This window comes from Colletotrichum scovillei (genome assembly GCF_011075155.1).
Source record: "Colletotrichum scovillei strain TJNH1 chromosome Unknown Contig00002, whole genome shotgun sequence".
In the NCBI taxonomy this organism is placed as follows: domain Eukaryota; kingdom Fungi; phylum Ascomycota; class Sordariomycetes; order Glomerellales; family Glomerellaceae; genus Colletotrichum; species Colletotrichum scovillei.
Genome location: NW_023336260.1, coordinates 3,505,618 through 3,524,031, shown reverse-complemented (window position 1 = coordinate 3,524,031; position 18,414 = coordinate 3,505,618). Strand labels below are relative to the sequence as shown.

At 55.7% G+C, this 18,414-nt stretch overlaps 6 protein-coding genes across 6 annotated transcripts; 4 read left to right on the top strand and 2 right to left on the bottom strand.

Annotated features, from left to right (window-relative positions):
- Positions 1-404: 404 nt before the first annotated feature.
- HER10_EVM0002276 (tetratricopeptide) lies at positions 405-2,346 on the top strand (the record flags this gene model as incomplete). The annotated part of the gene is made up of 4 exons (XM_035471995.1): positions 405-475; positions 528-832; positions 890-2,103; positions 2,194-2,346. 4 exons carry the CDS (start codon positions 405-407, stop codon positions 2,344-2,346), a joined length of 1,743 nt encoding a protein of 580 aa, XP_035336966.1.
- Positions 2,347-2,897: 551 nt separating this feature from the next.
- HER10_EVM0010700 (uncharacterized protein) lies at positions 2,898-4,690 on the top strand (the record flags this gene model as incomplete). Its single annotated transcript, XM_035480152.1, has 3 exons — positions 2,898-2,919; positions 2,992-4,230; positions 4,332-4,690. 3 exons carry the CDS (start codon positions 2,898-2,900, stop codon positions 4,688-4,690), a joined length of 1,620 nt encoding a protein of 539 aa, XP_035337647.1.
- A 541-nt stretch (positions 4,691-5,231) lies between these two features.
- On the top strand, positions 5,232-7,413 carry HER10_EVM0008006 (uncharacterized protein; the record flags this gene model as incomplete). The annotated part of the gene is made up of 6 exons (XM_035477543.1): positions 5,232-5,838; positions 5,904-6,142; positions 6,240-6,572; positions 6,661-6,775; positions 6,927-6,995; positions 7,055-7,413. The coding sequence occupies 6 exons, from the start codon at positions 5,232-5,234 to the stop codon at positions 7,411-7,413; spliced, it is 1,722 nt and encodes a 573-aa protein (XP_035337408.1).
- Positions 7,414-9,101: 1,688 nt separating this feature from the next.
- On the top strand, positions 9,102-12,278 carry HER10_EVM0001841 (uncharacterized protein; the record flags this gene model as incomplete). Its single annotated transcript, XM_035471576.1, has 5 exons — positions 9,102-9,588; positions 9,869-9,940; positions 10,106-10,906; positions 10,967-11,253; positions 11,308-12,278. The coding sequence occupies exons 1-5, from the start codon at positions 9,428-9,430 to the stop codon at positions 12,276-12,278; spliced, it is 2,292 nt and encodes a 763-aa protein (XP_035336926.1). The 5' UTR covers positions 9,102-9,427.
- Positions 12,279-13,065: 787 nt separating this feature from the next.
- HER10_EVM0006999 (uncharacterized protein) lies at positions 13,066-15,126 on the bottom strand (the record flags this gene model as incomplete). Its single annotated transcript, XM_035476566.1, has 3 exons — positions 13,066-14,212; positions 14,246-14,987; positions 15,021-15,126. The coding sequence occupies 3 exons, from the start codon at positions 15,124-15,126 to the stop codon at positions 13,066-13,068; spliced, it is 1,995 nt and encodes a 664-aa protein (XP_035337327.1).
- A 1,027-nt stretch (positions 15,127-16,153) lies between these two features.
- HER10_EVM0001555 (major facilitator superfamily transporter) lies at positions 16,154-18,256 on the bottom strand. The gene is made up of 3 exons (XM_035471299.1): positions 17,946-18,256; positions 16,961-17,885; positions 16,154-16,890 (listed from the first exon to the last, which is right to left on the bottom strand). The coding sequence occupies exons 1-3, from the start codon at positions 18,069-18,071 to the stop codon at positions 16,418-16,420; spliced, it is 1,524 nt and encodes a 507-aa protein (XP_035336907.1). The 5' UTR covers positions 18,072-18,256; the 3' UTR covers positions 16,154-16,417.
- Between the last annotated feature and the right edge of the window lie 158 nt (positions 18,257-18,414).

The following is an 18,414-nucleotide window of genomic DNA, read 5'->3' as shown; positions in this document are numbered from 1 at the left end:
CCACCTAGAGGTGTAGAGGATACACCGAGGTAAGGAAGAGCAGGTAGAGGTACGGAGGTGAGGGGTTCGGTGAGGCAGGGCGAACTCAGCCTTGAACCCCTCCATCTGCACGAGCCAGCCAACGGCCCCGCCCGTCCAATCAGCTCGCGGCGCCGCTCCAACCATCGAAAGAGCTAGAAGGGCGAGCTTGGGCTGTTTTCTTTCCCGCCTCTGCTGCCTTTGACTGCCTCACCCCACGACGAGAATTCCAAGTTCTCTTTCTCCCCAATTCCCACACCACAAATCTACCAGATACCCTGACAACACGTCTACCTTGCGATTGCATTTGAAAGTTGATTTTGAGTTGAACCATTCAAAAAGTCATCCGCACATTTCCTCAGACACACACCTACACACACATCACCATGGCTTCCGCAGACGAGCTCAAGGCTCTCGGCAACAAGGCCATTGCCGAGAAGAACTTTGACGAGGCTGTGTAAGTTTGTCTCTACTTCCACCCGACCTCCACAGAACTGACAGATTCTCAGCGCCAAGTTCACCGAGGCCATTGAGATCCAGCCCGACAACCACATCCTCTACAGCAACCGCTCCGCAGCCTACGCCTCCAAGAAGGACTGGCAAAACGCCCTGAACGATGCCAAGAAGACCACCGAGATCAAGCCCGACTGGCCCAAGGGATGGGGCCGCCTGGGAACAGCGCAGTACGGTCTGGGTGACCTCCTCGCCGCCAACGATGCGTACGAGGAGGGCCTCAAGGTCGACCCTAACAATGCCGGTCTGAAGAAGGATCTCGCTGCCGTCCAGAAGGCGATGAAGTCGGAGGCTGGTGGTGGTACGTGAAAGACTTCAACAAAGAAACAAAAGGACTATACTGACTGTCTACCAACAGACGCTGGTGACCCGATGGGTGGCCTCGGCAACATGTTCAACGACCCCCAGCTTGTCCAGAAGCTCGCCGCAAACCCCAAGACGGCCGGATTCCTCGCCGACCCCGCCTTTATGGCCAAGCTCCAGCAGATGAAGGCGAACCCCTCGGCTTCACCCGATCTGTTCAGCGACCCCCGCATGCTGCAGGTCCTTGGTGTCCTGATGGGCGTCGACATGCAGATGGGTATGCCCGACAACATGCCCGAGGACGCCGAGATGCGCGATGCTCCTCCCCCTCCTCAATCGAAGCCTGCCGCGCCCAAGAAGGCCCCTACCCCCGAGCCTGAGCCCGAACCCGAAGAAGAGGACGAGGAGGCTATCGAGAAGAAGAAGGCCAAGGAGGCCGCTGACAAGGAGAAGGCTCTCGGCACCGAGAACTACAAGAAGCGCAACTTTGACGAGGCTATTGCACACTACTCCAAGGCGTGGGAGCTGCACAAGGACATCACCTACCTCAACAACCTGGGTGCCGCGTACTTCGAGAAGGGAGACTTTGACAAGGCCATCGAGACTTGCTCAAAGGCCGTCGAGGAGGGCCGTGAGATCTATGCCGACTTTAAGCTGATCGCCAAGAGCTACGCCCGTATCGGTACCGCCTACGAGAAGCAGGGCAACCTCGACCTCGCCATCGAGAACTACAAGAAGTCGCTGACTGAGCACCGCACCCCCGACGTGAACGCCAAGCTCCGCGCGGCAGAGCGCAACAAGATCGAAACTGCTCGCAGTGCCTACATCGACCCTGCCAAGGCAGAGGAGGCGCGTGAGGAGGGTAACAAGAAGTTCAAGGAGAGCGACTGGCCTGGCGCCGTGGCGTCGTACACTGAGATGACGAAGCGTGCGCCCAACGACCCCAGAGGATACAGCAACCGCGCGGCGGCCTTTATCAAGCTGCTCGAGTTCCCCAGCGCCGTCGAGGACTGCAACACTGCCATCAAGAAGGACCCGACCTTCATCCGCGGCTACATCCGCAAGGCGCAGGCCTTCCACGGCATGCGCGAGTACTCCAAGGCGGTGGATGCCTGCAGCGAGGCGTCCAAGGTCGACCTGGAGCATCACAAGGGCGCCAACGCTCGCGAGATTGAGCAGACACAGCAAAAGGCTCTCAACGCCATGTACTCTGCGCGGGAGAACGAGACGGAGGACCAGACGCGGGAGCGTTTGGCAAAGGATCCCGAGGTAAGCATCCACAACCATGCGACCGGCACAGAGCGACCGGTTCCTTCCATCCGCAACTAGCGACTAGTTTTGGCTAACTTTGTGCACTAGATCATGAGCATCATGAACGACCCCATCATGCAGTCTATCCTCCAGCAGGCACAGTCGGATCCCGCTGCTCTGAACGAGCACATGAAGAACCCCGAGATCAGATCCAAGGTGCAAAAGCTCGTAGCGGCGGGAGTTATCCGCGTCGGCCGGTAAGAAATCGGAGTAGCGTTGAGGTGAGGCAGCAGTGTGGGGAACGGGTGCGGAGGGAAGGAAAAAAGGTCACGCGTAATGGTTGGACGACGAAACGTTAAAAGGAGCTCACTAGGTCATTTGTAGTGGTTGCAATGTGACCCCAACAACAGAGATATTCCACGTGAGTGCCCTCGGATGTCTTGGAGCGTGATGAATGACTTGCCCTGCCCCGCGAAAATAAGTTACTGTAGTTTGTGAGGCCAAAGGAGGATATGAACCTATGGAATTTGTGAGACATGTCATGCCGAAATGAGTTTTGCGATGGCTTGGGGTTGTAGTGGTGTGCCAAGTGAGGCCCGTAAATGTCGACCCGTGTAAGTGTCATCCGTTGATGAGAATTGTCATTCGAAAAGACATGAGTCGGTGCCTTGGCTCATCCCATATAGATGTGCACTATTTGATACTTTCATGAGTTTGCAGATGTAAGTCTGCAGGATTTAATTTGTTTCTCTTCTTCCTGATACCCTCACTTTGCTACACCACTTACGCGTGTAGTTTCATCACAAACAATCATGGACTCACCCATGAAAGAAGGTATGTCTCAAGCCACTCATCTCACCTCATCTCAGCCTCATTATCTCAATCCAAGACTAACACCACACACAGCATACGTCCAACTTATCGAAGTCATCGCAAAAGACACCACAGACCCAGCCGGAACAGAACTCCACGTCCGCCAACTTATCGCCTCCCTCCCCTCCGTCCTCCGCGCCCGCGACGACGACCAGCGGACCGCCCTCCACCACGCCGCGCGCCTAGGCCGCACCGCCCTCCTCGTCGCCATCCTCGAAGCCAACCCGGACTCCGACGTCGACGTCCGCGATGTAGATCACTGTACGCCTTTGCACCTTGCCGCGCGGAATGGGCACGAAGGGTGTGTTGCGACGTTGGTGTGTGAAGCGGGAGCGGACGTGCGAGCCGAGGAGAGTTTTCTCGAGACGCCGCTTCATGAGGCGAGTCGGGGCGGGTATGCGCGGATCGTGACGCTGTTGATTGAGAATGGGGCGGTTGTTGATGCGCCGAATCGCGATTTGGGGACGAGTTTGCATATTGCTGCGCGACGCGGGAATGAGGAGGTGATTAGGGTGCTGCTTGAGGCTGGGGCGAATCCCGGGACGAGGGATGCTGTTGGGGATACGCCGCTTCATGATGCTGCTAGAGGTGGGCATGAGGGTGTGGTGATGATGTTGTTGGGGACCGGGTCCGTTTCTATTGAAGCGCAGAACGCGAATGATTTCACGCCGCTGAGCGTTGCTGCGCGCCATGGGCGGGAGGCGATTGTGAGGATGTTGGTGGAACAGGGTGCGGATGTCGATACCATGAGCAACGAGTACTGCACGCCTCTCCATCAAGCTGCCTCCGAGGGCCACGACGGGGTTGTGAGGATTCTCATCGCTGCGGGCGCGGATGTCGATTTACAGGATAAGGACGACCAGACGCCCCTCCACGCGGGTGTGATGTTTGAGCACGAGGCTGTCGTTGCCTCGCTGCTTGCCGCGGACGCGGATGTGGATGTGCGGGATACGGAGGACTGTACGCCGCTGCACCACGCCGTGAAGAACGAGAATAAGAGGCTTGTGAGAGATCTATTGGAGGCCGGGGCGGATCCGACTGTGATTTCCTCGACGGGGGAGACGCCGCAGAGTTTGGCCAAGTTGTTGAACCGCAACTCGATCGCAGATCTGTTCAACTCGCCACAAGTCGTGCCGAAGCAGAACGTCGGACTCGATGTCTTTGGGGTGTTTGCTGCGGCCGGTGTTGGGATGGGTGGAGGTGGTGGTGGCGGGAGAGTGAAGAAGACTCGCCCGCCGTCGAAGCCGAATCAGGAGGCGGAGATTGAGGCGTGTAAGCACTTTAAGGGCTTATTCTGGTGTCCTTCCTCGGATTGCAGCTTTGAGAGTCTGAGCGTGTGGGATCTGTTGTATGATTCTGAGACGGAGGTCAAGTTGTGTCCGAGGCCGCCTCCGCCTCCGATGACACTGCCGATGCCGGTGGCGTTGCCGGCGTTGTCTCCACACTCGGCCGAGACGCCGGTCCGAAGCCCCGTTGGATCACCTACACGAAGCCCCGCGCGATCGAGAGCCCATTCGAGGGCGCAGAGTCCCGCGGGGAGTCCGAAGCTCTCGCCTCTCCAAACACCATCTCACTCGCCGCCGCATTCTCCTCTGCTTCAACCTCCTGGGAGCCCTGGGTTGAACATGAGGGAAATGAGGAAGCACGTCAGCCAGCAGCGCCGCAAGAGTTCGCATACAACCGGTGGTGGTGGTGGTGGTGGTGGTGGTGGTGGTGGTTCATGCACCACTAACACCCACAAGGAAGACCACAGACCTATCAAGCGGTGGTTCCATCTTCCTGCCAACAACGTTGCGTGGGTGATGGACCTCGTGCAGCGGATTTGCGCCGTGGACGGGCGGCCGGACGCGGAGTGCAACCGGATGATCGCGTTCATCGAGGAGACGTTTCAGGAGATTCGGATTAGTGCCCCGTATCGGAAGCCGCATTTTCGGATGGAGGCTGCTACTGCTGCTGCTGCTGCCGGGGCCGCGACGGATGGGAGTGGTGGGACTGGGATGCCGGAGGTGAGTCTTGGATCGGAGGTGCCAACCGGGCCGGTAGCAGCAGCAGCGTCGTCGAGATCGCAAATGTTCTCTCTGGTACTTCCCGTCATCGATGTCGATATCGACGAGGGCACGAAGAGGAGTCTCCAGGATGTACACATTGGCGATGAAGCCAAGGTCTTCCGGCCGATGGAACTGGTCGGCGGCGGCGCGATAGCCGTACCGGCTGCAGGAGCAGGGAATGATAGGAGAGCGCCGCCCGTCCAGAGACCGCACCCTCTCAGCGCGATGCCGACGAATCTGCAGCATTACCTCTTCCCTCACCTAGCGCACTTTGACGCCATGGCTAAGATGCGGGCGACGTTTACGAAATCTGAGCTGCATGTCCCGAGATCGCTGGATCAGTCGTACCACGAGAGTCTTAGCGCGAGCGATCTTGCGTTGCGAAACGAAAGCCAGGTGTTATTCCGCTATCTTCGACGCGTGGAGGGCCGCTTAGCTGCTTCTGCGGCGTCCGCGGGGGGAACGACTACAACTGGAACTACGGCAGCCGGCTCGTCGACCGCAGGTGACACCATCGCGGAGGATGTGCTAGGGAAGCAACCTCTAACCGAAGACGGCATCGCGTCTACGAGGGTGCATCAGCAGCAGCAAAAGACGCAGCATCAACAGAACCCATTTGATCGGCACGCGCAGAGGGCGTATTCGAGACAGAGCAGCTCCAAGCAGAAGAAGACGGACGGGACGAAAGCGGAGTTGGGGAGGATGGCGGGGAGGCAGGATCAGGCGAGTAGTGTGCAGGCCAAGATTTCGCGGGAGAAGAGGAGGATGGATACGGAGAGGAGGAAGCAGATTTTGGTTGTTGCGCAGCTTTGGGTTTGGAGGATTGATGAGCGTGAGTCTTTTAGTTGTCTCGTGACACAGAGAAAGAGAAGAGGTTGAGCTGACGGTACGCTACAGACACCATCATCACCGCGTTCCCTGATCGGTGGGATAACAAGAACGCCAAGACGCTGCTGAATCAGATTAAGCACCGCGTGCTGGGGACCAGAGACATGAGGTCTGAGAACACGGACATGATGCGCGTTGTGGAGAGTATCCTTGAGAGCGCGGTTGAATATAGCGAGGAAGAGTTTCACTTCCAGTTCGAAGGGCCGCGGAGCTACTGCAACATCTTTGCGGCGTCCATCGCTCACGTTGTAAGTTTCGCTATCTGTTTTTGGCGAGGTTCATAATACTGTGCTTGGGAACAGAGGGGTGGACTTGACAAGAGCTGACACCAATACCCAAAACCAGTCCAACGAAGCAATGAAGCGCTACGCCAACTTCAAAGCCTCCATCAGCAAAATGGGCACCTCAAAAACGGTCCTCGATGACCTCCGCGCCGAGATTGAGCTCCTGCAGGAGATTGATGACGTGCGCGAGGAGATCAACATGATCAAGCGGGTTCTCCGGTCGCAGGAGCGGGTCTTTGACGGATTCCGCGAGGCGGAGGCGGAGCGGGTTGGGAGTTTATGCGGCGGGGTCGGAGTCGGGGAGAAGCAGGGTGGTATTGTTAAGCCGTATAAGCACCCGACGTTGGACTTCTTCAAGAGGTTGGAGGAGGACGCGAATCGGGTCCGGGATTCGGTGAGTACTAGTTTCCGTGTGAAGGTGTCTGGATGACTGCATCTGGGGAGCGTTTGGTATTGGGTACGTGTGGCTGACTGGGCGGTAGATTACGACTTTACTGGATTTGAGACAGAGAGAGGCGAATATCGAGGAGGCGCTATCTGCGAGCGAGCAGTCGAAGATTCTCTTCATCTTTACCGGAGCGACGGTTGTCTTTGTAAGCTGATGCCCCATCTTACCTATGTACAGCAAGGGATAGCGATGCTGACTCTTACAGGCCCCATTATCTTGGGCAACAGGTGCGTAGCTTGGAGATCACCTCTAGCAAGTTCTGTTCAGAAAAGATAGAAAGAGACTGACTACTTGGAACAGGCATCTTTGACATCTCCATCGAGGGCGTACCATCACCGATCAGCCCTGGGACCCTCATCCTCACATGTGGTAGGTCCCCTTGGCCACAAACCCCCCTTCACTCCAACGTCTAACTTACACAACCCCAGTCCTAAGTCTAGTCGCCACCCTCCTCCTCATCGCCCTCTCTCTCCAAATCTACGAATTTGTCACCACAGGTAAAGCAAAGCACCTCTATCGGCGCGTCTCCAACTTCTTCGAGGTCCGCAAGCTGGAGAAGTTGGCGGCCGCGAACCAGAGCAAGTCGCCGCCCTCGTCGTTAGGGGCATCAACGCAGCTGAGCAGGCTGAGGAGGTCCTCCCTCTCGCAGCCTGTTGCTAGCACGACAGCGAATGAGAAGAAGAAGTTGCAGAGTGTGAGGAGGCGGCTTGCTGCGTTGAGGACGAGGGGAAGGGGGTTAGGGCGGGATCGGGATGAGGAAAGGGAGGTTACTGGGAAGCAGGTTTGATGATGGGATGGATAGATGGGGCAAATTTCTTTCAGAATCGGCATAGAGAAGTGCTATTAACTGTGTGTGGTAAACTAGCTTTTCTGGTAACTAAACCTTGAGTACGTTTGATGAAGCGGGTTTGTTATTGTTACAATCTTGTCTGAACAGAGCGCGAATTCATCAGGTGTGCCGTGCCGCAGGCGTGGAGGAGGCCCATGAGCCGCATCCGCGTATACGGCATCTCACTCAGGGGGCATTAGGTTTGGCTTCATAAATCGAGCTACTGTTTCAGTATTTGTGTCCAGTCTGCTCCTTAGGTGGCACCACTATCATTTTACCCGCGGTTTAGTCTCTTTGGTCTTGCGAGGGATGTCGTCACGAAACTTGTCATAACAAAGAACTTCAGTAAGAACCAGCCTTCTTTACAACCACTACGCATCTCTTTCCGCTATCGGGCTACCATTTCATACTAGGTGGCACCTCTCGCTGATACCAAGCGATCGTGAAGTGTGAAGTCCCCTGAACATGGCCAGCCTTATACTTCAGGGGAATCACGGGTGTGAGTCTCAAAGACACCACCTTTTTCGCACCCTTGGCAGCTTCATCAAGTTACGTAGGAGGAAGCATACAGCTTGGTAATTATGCTTGCTTGCTAAGCTGATGCAGTACTAAGTATTAATTACTTCAGGCATGTAGACCAACAAAACAACAGGGGTGACTCCAGTCTTCCACATCCACGGTAGGTAGATCTGTGCATACCAAATTACATCGGCACGATCGGCTCGGTCAAACGCCTTGAGCTCGGCCGAGACAATCTGAAGCCGTCAATTAAAAGTCTAGATGCTGTTTACGATCCTCGGCCTCCTTGGTCTTCCTCGCTCCTACGGATTTCAATGAAAGCGAATGAAACTCTAGACAACCTCTTCTTAAAGGCTAAAAGGTTTTAATGACTTCATCGCTTGGGAAGAGAAATTAGGTGCCGAGTTTATTAGATTGTCTAATAAAACGTTCCCTAGGTGCAAATCGTAGATTCTTACCGGCTCGTCTGCTGACCACAGCATTTGACGATGCATTGCGACAAATAAGGGACGACATTATATTTCTATTACCCGAGTGTCTTCCATACCATTGGAATGGAATACCTACATCCCGTAGTGTCGATACCCTAGGACTCTCTTCAGGTGAAAGGGAGTCAGCGACCAAGGTTAGTAGTGCCCATTTGTGGGTTCCAGTTTGTTGCTGATTTCTAGAAGTGTGAGAGCGCACATGTGAATAGATTCATAAGCCAATTGCCTACCGGCACAAAGTCGACCCGTCTGCGGTCAGCACACATCATCAAAAACAGGCGCAGCACACGGACACATTGTTACAGTTGGTTTTGGACAACTGTCCGCTACCTTACTCAAGACTTCACGGGCGAAGCAGATATCAGGAGAAAGTGGCAGCTTGGAGGTCAGAACCGGACTTTAACAAAAACTCCGATCGACGCTACGGCTAACCTAGTTGCATACACTTGCATACAGATAGGTCGACACTAGGACCGTCATATTACCGCTTCCGGCACGCAATTCGGGCGTACATCCCTCCCACTGCACAGCCCTACCGGTGCAGGGATCGGACTTTTGCCAAGATCTCTGAAAACTCCGGTCGCTGACTTGGACAACCTCCAGTCCATCGCACACACGGCATCAGACGAAGGACGAGGACATGGCGAACAAGCCTCCCCCCAATGATCAATCCAAGACTTGCTGAGCCTCTACGCTTTACGGAACGCGAATACCCAACACTCCTCCAGTCACATTTCAACGGACATGATTTCCTCTTATTAAATAAACCTCCGAGAATTGGTCTCCATCGTTTCCCCTCCCTCCAACAGCCGTACCACTTACGACCAAGACAGAATCTTTGAACGGGGAGAACAGCATCGTTCCGGCGGAGAAGTCAGAGAATCTCCAATATCCGCTCTTTTCTTTAGGAGTATTCACAAAGGCCTTTCTCGGCTCCGGGTCCGGTTTACAGTCTATCGGTAACCATGTCTGCCGCTTCGTCTCCCACTCGATCGACGAAAAGTCCTCCGCCGGAGACCACCCGCGTCCCTTCTGTAGCCAAATGGGGCGCCGCCTGCGCGCCTTGTGCAACGGCAAAAGCAAAGTGTCTTCGATCCAATACGACGCCCGGGTCAAAGTGTGATAGGTACGTTTGCGAGGCACAGCGTTCTTTATGCAGCCATCCCGTCCATGATCTCCCGGGTTCGTTACGCCTGCATAGGAGAGCCGGGGATTCCTTAAGATCTCCGGGCCCGGGGGCGGATCTAGACATTGTTCGTTCCACGGGAATGGCGTGTGGTGTGGTGGCTACCGTGGCTCCATTGCAACCCGCCATGTCTTTGATGGCCCAATGGCGGGAGCGGGAGAAGGACCCTAGGCAGCGCTTGGTGTCATCTTTGACTAACGGTTGAGTTGTTGCGTGATAGATGTGAGCGACTCTTCAAGCATTGTTCGGTTCAGATACACAGGCCAAGGAAGAAGAGGCAGAGCAGGCCATCGTAAGTCACATTCCTCAATCTCGGACCAGCGTTCAGTCAAGGATGCTGGGTGGTTGCTGTCCAATACGACAAGCCAACACTAAGCCCTATACAAATGGGGTTGTGGGATACCGAAGATCCTCAGTATCACTCATTCGGGCGAATCACTAAGACTAGTAATCGCAGGAAAACAACACAGCTTGAAGAGCGTCTCAACCGCCTGGTCAACACCCTACGAGTATCAGGAAGCGTGTCCACCCTCCCAAGTGGCCCATCCACCGGCCAGCCAGTGTTGCCTGGCCCATCAAGACACTCATACCCAATCTCTAACCCGCCAGTCTCCCTACTCTCAGGACAACCAATACCAGCGGACTTCTACTCCCAAAGCCGCGTCTCCCCTTGGGACGTCGAAGACCTCTCCGACATCAGACCCATCAACATCCCCGAGACCTACAACTCCTTCGTGCCCCCGACATGCATATGCAAGCCCGAGCCGGGGGAAGCTCCGCCGCCTCCCGACACGGACGAGAACCTCCTCAAGATCTATCGCACCAAGCTGGCGCCGTGCTTCCCGTTCGTGCTGGTGCCGGATGATGTTTCCGCCACCACTCTCGGCGCCACAAGGCCGTTCCTGATGGCTGCTATCCGCATGGTCTCGTCGTACCGGAGCATGAAGTCGATGAGGGGGCAAATGTATCGTCTCTTGAATCACGTTGCTGACCATATGCTTCTGAGATCAGAGAGGTCGTTTGATTTGCTGCTTGGGTTGGTGGTGATGCTGGGCTGGTTTCATCAGCACTGCATCGCTCATGCTCAGCTTAATCAGCTTGTCTCGCTGGCTACGTGCCTTGTTGGCGAGCTGGGGCTGAAGAGGAGCCCTTGTTTGCCGGAGCGGACGAGGTTGTTGGTTATGCGGCCTTGGGAGTTGAGGGAACGCACAAATGAGGAGCGGAGATTACTGTTGGCGGTGTGGTATCTAAGTTCTTGGTAAGTCTCTATTCTTTGAGACGAAGGTCAGACAAATAGCTCGTTAACACTCTGTTCTAGCATCTCAATGGATATTCACCAGATTGACTCCATGAGATATTCAGGTTACATGCAACAATGTTTGCGAGAACTTGAAGAGGACGTGGAATATGAGTCAGACATACACCTCGGATATATCGTTCGAATACAAAGACTCTGCGAAAGGATCTCGGATCTGAGGTCGAAAGACTATCTCGACGAAGAAGGGGACGAGAGTACCCGGGCACCTCTCTCAGCCTACGTCTCTGGGTTCAGAGCGGAGTGGAACAAACTCCAAACCAGCATGCCACCTACCTTGAAGAACAATGGTCAGTACAGTCTATAACGAGTCACAAGTCTGAGCAACAACTGATAGACCGTAGCATACCTCCAAGTAAGGATGGCCACCCTCCGCCTTCGCATCCACGAACCCCCCAGGATCGACGCCGAACTTCTCGCCTCCCTCTCCAAATCCCTCGACTCCATCAGCGCAGGCTCAACATCCGCTCTCGACGCATTCTACCAATCCAACGCAGCCCTCAAAGCCTGGTTCGAAACCTGGCTCTCCGTGCCTCAAGAATTCTTCTACTGCATCCCCATCTCGATAGCCTCGCACATGGTCTACGCCGTCATGATGATGAGCCGCTGGTCCTGGCTTACAACAAGAGGCAAGACACCGCCCGAGCCGCAGACGGATCCTACAGACCCGTCAGAAGACAACCCGAACGTCGCGCTCGCGGCTATGGAAGCTGCCATCAGCCCCAACACACCCGCTTCCACATCGACCCCATCGGCTGAGACCAAGGGGTCTTCGCCGTGGCAGACGACGTTGCCTGATAAGGATCTTCCTCAGGTGCTGGCTGCGCTCAAGGCGCGGCTTTCCACGCAGCCTGATCTGATGCTGGATGTAGAGGGGTACCTCAACCGGATCGTTGCCCAGCTGCAGACCATTGACGCGCTGTACTCTGAAATGTCCGTTGACGAGGGCGAGTGGCGCGGCAACATCTGGAGTCTGGGTGCGACAAAAGTCAAGATTGCGATGCTCAGGCAGCAGAGATGGTCCAAGGTTATTGCTTCGCAGGCGGAGGAGCGAGAGCTGGAGATCCAGGGCGCGGGAGGGGAGCAGCTTGGGCTAGGGGAGATTGAGATGCAGGAGAATTTCCTTGCATCGTTGCAGATGCCTGAGTGGGATGCGAGTATGGTCTGGGATCCGCACACGTATTATGATCCCATGCCTCAGGACCCGGCGCTTTGGAGTGACGTTGTTCCTGGGGATCAGGACTGGGGAACGGGTGCGAATGGGATGGGAGGGATGGGGTCGCTGGGACACATGCCGGAGGGAAGATATATGTAACTTGTGTAGCTTGTAAGATAGAGATGTGAGAGTAACTGTCTAGATTCCAGCGAAGCTCATTGTTTCGTCAAATCTGGCATCGTGTCCAATCAGTCAACTAAGGTGCCAAAGACGATGTTGTGGATAAAAGGGCTCCATCAGGGTATGTGGATCTGAAGACCTACATATTCTGTCAACTGGCGTCGAAAGGTCATCTGGCGTTGTGGCAGAGTGGTCTAATGCGCAAGACTAGAAATCTTGTTCCTTCGGGAGCGTCTGTTCGAATCAGGCCAACGTCGTTCTTTTGCTTTTGTACTGAATGTCGTCCTGATCTTTAGCATTTTTGTGAATATGGTGACTTTTGTTGTTGTTTTCATTGTCAAGTGATTTTCTGGAAAGCTATTGAGTTGAACTCTAAAAACTCGCTGTTGGTTGTTACCCCAAAACTTTCCGCTCCATAGCCCATCCCTGTCCCCATCCAAAGTGGCTGCTTCTAAGGTTGTCACAATTTGAAAATTCGAATCTCATCTTATCGGAGAATGGCCAGAGAGTGAGCCATTCTCTCAATTTTATATTCGGTTCTAAATTACTAGCGGCAAGTCTGGTCTCTACGGCCTGACTAGATGGGCGACCGTTGACGAGAGCCTTTCAACTCTCATTCTCACCTAAGGGGTAGAACATAATGTTCACAAATTGCGGATAAGACGGCAACTAGTTTCACACTCCCTGAGTCCCCAAGGACCGAACCAACAGAGCTCTTGAACAAACACAACAATTTGTTTAGTCTACTTGATTACGCGTCAAATGTCTACGGCGCAGCGGGGGCAGCTCCCGAAGAACCCTGCCAACTCTTGCCCAATAACCCACCACTGCCGCCCTTCTTCTTTTCCTCCTCTTCCATCTTCAACACCAACTCCCCAAACAACCCATTCGCCCACCCGAACCACGCACGCGTCCAGTCGTTGTCGTTCCAGCTGTTGACGCTCTCGTGCAAAACGCCAGAGCCGGCCGTCGAATCCAGCACCATCCGCAACTGTTCCTCGACATCCTTCTCCGGGTCCTTGCTACCAGAGATGGGATCGTATGCAGTAATCGCAGCAATTACAGCCGCCATGGGCCACGCTTTGCCCGGCCCAACGTGTGGCCCGCCAACAGCGGAGATGATGGGGCCCTTCATGTAGTACGAGTTCGCGTCGCTGAGAACGTACTTGCGCGTGTTGCGGTAGACCTCGGTGTAGTCGTGCAGCTTCTCGCCCTTTGGCGGGTCGGGGTACTTGAACTTGGAGTGCGTAAAGTTCCAGAGCGGCATAGCCAGGAGAGACGGCACATTGGCGTCGTCCATCAGGTTCGCGCCACCGTAGCCGTCCACCTCATACGCGAAAATGTCACCGAACCCAGGCCGGTGCACAATGGCATCCTTTTCGATACCCTGCCGGATCCCAAAGGCCTGCGCGCGCATCTCAAGTGTGAGGTTCTTGGCCTTTTCGCCGTCCAGCTTAGCCATGATCTCAGACGCCGACTCGAGGTACTTTGCCCACATCATGTTGGCCGGTACCAAGAACTGGAAGATACAGGCGTCGTCCGAAGGGCGGAACGCAGTGCGAATCATGCCGTTCTCCTTGATCGGGTTCCCCAGTCCATCGTTGGTCAGCGTCTCGCTACCGCGGTTCGTCCACCCCGTAAACGTCCACGCCGACTTTTCCACCTTTCCCTCGGGCGAGTAGGTGCCCAGCCGCATCGCGCCCGCGGCGTTGACGGCAGCCTCTACGGCGTCGATCCAGTGGTACTTATTGAAGTGCTGCCAATCGCCCGTCTTCTCCGCGTACGAGACGGACATTTTCAGAAACGAAGCCAGCGAGTCAAGCTCCCACTTACAGTCAAACACCTTCTCCGGGTCGTACGCCGGCATGGGATGGTTGTGTACGTACGCGCCGTTGTGCGTCGGCGGGATACCGCTCTCGGGCGGCGGCTGGAAGCTATGGCAGTACGGCGAGATGATGATGTAGCGCGAGTGAGCGTTGATGAGGCCGCGCCAGAGGCTGGCGAGGGAGTTTGGGTCCCGCGAGGCCTCGAGCAGGGGCAGGTAAGGGCTAATCTGCTCAGCCGAGTCGCGCAGCCAGAGGGCGTCAATGTCGCCGGTGATGACATAGGTGAGCTCCTGGTCTGTCGCCTTAGACGTGCCCGTGGCCTTGTCAGTCTCGTTGGCGTACCCCCGCCACTTGACCATGCTGTCAAGCGTCATGGGGTACGCATTCTCAAAGAGGCGGTACAGGTCCGGGTCCTTGATGACGCCCTTCATGCGGGTGATGAGGTTGTCCATGGCGGGGAGGCGGAATGTGCGACATTCCGGCCGGGGCCGGTTGAGCGGGAACTTGCGCTTGCCTTCGGACAACGGGCCGGGCTTCGAGCGCATCCAGTTCTCGAAGGACTCACAGTCCGCTGCCGGCGGCGGTGTCGGCGGCATCGGCGACGATGCGGGAGCGCTGGGTTTCGGATCACTGGGTCGGCCGGCGTCCGTAGGCGGCTGCTTGGCCAGCTCCTCGTCCTTGTTGCGGTATGAGTCTTGGCCCTCCGCATCGGCCTTGAGCTTGTCTGCGGCAGTATCGGGTTCGCCGTGTGCTACTGGTAGTTCCTTGTCCTTGTCCTGGTTTCCGAGGGGTTGCTTGCCGGCATCACCGCCGGTGGTGGTGGTGGTTTTGCCATTGCTTACGCCGGCTGCTGCTGATCGCGCTGAGTCCAGGTAGCTACCGCCGCCTGCGAGACCAGAGTTGTTCAGGAAGAGCACAAAGATGATGATGAGAAGGGCGATGAACACGACGCGGGCGCGGCGTGTCTGTATGCCGCCGCTCAGGACGGTGAAGGCTGGCATGGCTGCGTCGTGTCTGTGGCGTCACCCCCTTGGGCGCGTTGTCCGTTCCAGTGAGATTGCCTTCAATGAGTGTTCGTTCCTGTGAGATGAGTCCTCCGAATGCGTGTGTCTTTCTCCCTTCCAATGCCGGTAATGAGAGTGTGGCGTTTTTGAGTGTTCACTCAGCTCATCCAGCCCATGACAACGTGCAAATATTGAGACCCTCACTTCAACTAGACATCGTGTGCTATGTTTCGAAAGGGCGGAGAACTCAAGAGGAGTTGACGAGTTGACTTGCTTCAGGCGACGGTGTCGATTCCCGCTCTAAAAGGTTTAAAAAGTAAGGGGGTCACCCTCGCTCGGCATCCCACTATAATTGGATTTTAGTGCCAGGGCGCCGTCTCGGTCGGTTCCAAGCAATTTCGGGTCGCTCGTGTTGCAGGATGATCCTTGACTAGTTCGGTCCTCAACTCTGATCAGACTTCTTGCGGGGGGGTTGTCTCAGAGGAGGGGGCATATTAAGGGACCACACGGGGGAAAGAGCGTTTTTCATTGATTGTTGAATGGTCCCCTTCTCCTACAGGTACGAACGATACGAATAATCTGTCTGCTTTCATCCTGCTCATGGGATTGGCCGCGCCGCAGTGAAGTATTGCTTACAACCTAGTTCATCTTCGGGTCAACCTGCGCAACCACATTTCTTCATCTGAACGCGGGGAAATAACTAATCCAATCACGGACACCTGGCTCCGAACTGTGAACGAACCACGCGACCCTCGGGTTGCACCGCGCTATCGAATGGTTGCAGCGTTGTGTGGCTGACCACCACGCGAACAGTGGCTTCATGCAAAAACATGCAACAACATGCAGAGGAGCAAAAGATTTCTTGTGATATCTCGACGTTGGCCTGATTCGAACAGACGCTCCCGAAGGAACAAGATTTCTAGTCTTGCGCATTAGACCACTCTGCCACAACGCCGAAGTTGTCGTGAATCCGCAATGGAGCGGGGATGCTGAGGAGTGGGCTTCGGTGCCACTAGAGCTCTCACGACAGCCTCAACTTTTTTCGACGAACTTTTGCGAGATCGCCATACGAACATGTAAGAGTAATTGGGGTTGGCAAGACGCGTATCTCCAGCTTAGGTTACCGGTGGGATTCATGCCCACCCAACTCAACGCGTTCGCCCAATCCTGAAACCTTGCGACTCATTGACGCAAACTTTGATAACTGGGACTACTTGCAGCGGAAGCATGGCCGAGGAGACAACAGTTTGCAAGACAGAGTACAGATACAATGCTCCCCAAAAGGCCATTACAACTTGTACAACCTCGGCTCCGTCCCGTCCTCCGCTGCCCGCCGTACAATCCCCCGGTTCTTGACCCCGTAGTACACCCTCAGCGCCGCACACCCAACCACAACGACGAAAAGCAGCGCCGCGTTAGCCCAGTGGCCGGTCGGGTACCCCCGGGCCTTCTCCTCGGCCTTGTAGACCCATACGCCCGGGATCTGCCCGAGGCCGGCGCCAATGCTGACGTTGAGCGCGATGGCGAGCCCCGTCGCCGCTGTGCTGAAGATGTTGGACGTCAGCCAGCCCAGCAGCGGCGGGATGCACGCAAAGGCGCCCGAGGCGCCGACGATGAGGCACCCGTAGCGCGCGTTATAAGCGTCGGGCGGGAGGACGGCCGAGACGGCGAAGGCGATGCCGCCTATGAGGGCTAGAGCTGCCGAGTGGACGCCGCGGGCGTTGAAGTGGTCTGCAGACCAGGCTACGAGGATTTGCACCACTGTTTTCTTGTTAGTCTCTGTGGGAGGTATGTAGGTTGAGCTCCATCGAAGGGTTCTGTCTGGACGTACCGTATGCTGCAGCGTATGGGGGAACCGTCATCAGCTGCGCTTGTAGATCGACGAACCCGAGCCCTGAGGTGATGGACGGCGTGAACAGTGACAGCGATGAGAACGGTGTCGACATGGCAAAGTACACCAGGTAGTGCCCGTACAGTCTCCAGTCCGTCAGCGTCGCCTTGGCTTCCTCCCACGACATGGTCTTATGGCTGCTCTTGCTGCCCTCGTGGTAGAGTCTCCGCAGCGCGAGATCCTTCTCTCGCTCTGACAGCCAGCTGGCGCTTTCGGGATAATCAGGTAAGAAGAACCACACGAAGAAGGCAGACAGACACGAAGGGATGCCCTCGAGGATGAAGAGCCATCGCCACCCCGACATACCATGCACCTGATTCATATGCCCAATTCCGTACGCAATCGCCCCGCCAAACGCACCCGCCAACGTCGCACTCGCGAGAATCATGGCGACTCTCACACTCCTCTCGTCGTGCTTGTACCAAAAGGTGAGATAGTAGACCAATCCCGGGAACAGCCCAGCCTCAAAGACGCCGAGGAGAAACCGTACGCCCGTCACCGTCGCGAAGCTGTTTGCGCCGCCGAGTCCAATGGTCACGGAGCCCCAGGAGAACATGAGGAAGGCGAGCCATCGCGAGGGCCGGAGCTTCTTGAGGAGGATGTTGGAGGGGACCTCGAAAATTGCGTAGGCGATGAGGAAGATCATGAGGGCGATTGTGAAGTCGTGGTTGGACATGTGAGTCTCGGTTTGCATGTCGTGACCCGTGGAGGAGTTGAGGATCTTTGCGTTGCCGATGTTGGAACGGTCGAGAAAGCAGAGGAAGTAGATGCTCGCGGAGAGCGGGATGATGCGTTTATCTTGTTTCCAGAGAAGCGCTTTCTCTTCTTCGGCGTCGGCTGGCGTTGGGGAGGATGGCAAGGGTTCCTGTGATGATGCGGTTACTATTAGTGTGCCTTGTGATTATCTTCTCCACGGCGCACTTACCTCTTTCACGGCGGGAGACTCGACGTCCTCTCGGCCTAGGCCGAATGAGCCCTTTTCCTCAGGATGTGAGGCCATCGTCAATGCTGAGAAAGATGTGCTGCTGAGCGGAGTCGCGGTAGCAAGCATCGTCTGGGCTGAATACGAGTGTAGACAGAGTTCTTGACCACAAAGGTGTCCCTTTCATCAGCCTTGAGATGTCCACATTGAACCTAAGGCAAGGTATCCGTAAAGAAGAACATTTCATACTTTCGTCACACAGCAAGAAATGTCGGTCTTTTCATCTCATCGGCCGAGGTGGGTTTCCCCATCCCCCGCATCCGCGGGGAAGCTTCTCCTCACCTCCAACACGAAAATCTCACCAAACCATACATGTGCCGCCGTGCCGCCCCAGCGTCGCTATCTGGTGGAGTGGGTTTTGGTGGTTTTCGCGAATCAACGGCTCGCTGTTGGAGTGCGACGATCGGCCGTG

Bases quoted from the DNA above. Each gene is read 5' to 3' on its own strand.
- HER10_EVM0001555 (XM_035471299.1), bottom strand. From the start codon at position 18,071: ATGCTTGCTACCGCGACTCCGCTCAGCAGCACATCTTTCTCAGCATTG. The intron at 17,886-17,945 runs GTAAGTGCGCCG...GCATCATCACAG, and splicing joins AGTCTCCCGCCGTGAAAGAG to GAACCCTTGCCATCCTCCCC. The intron at 16,891-16,960 runs GTACGTCCAGAC...ACAAGAAAACAG, and splicing joins CCCATACGCTGCAGCATACG to TGGTGCAAATCCTCGTAGCC.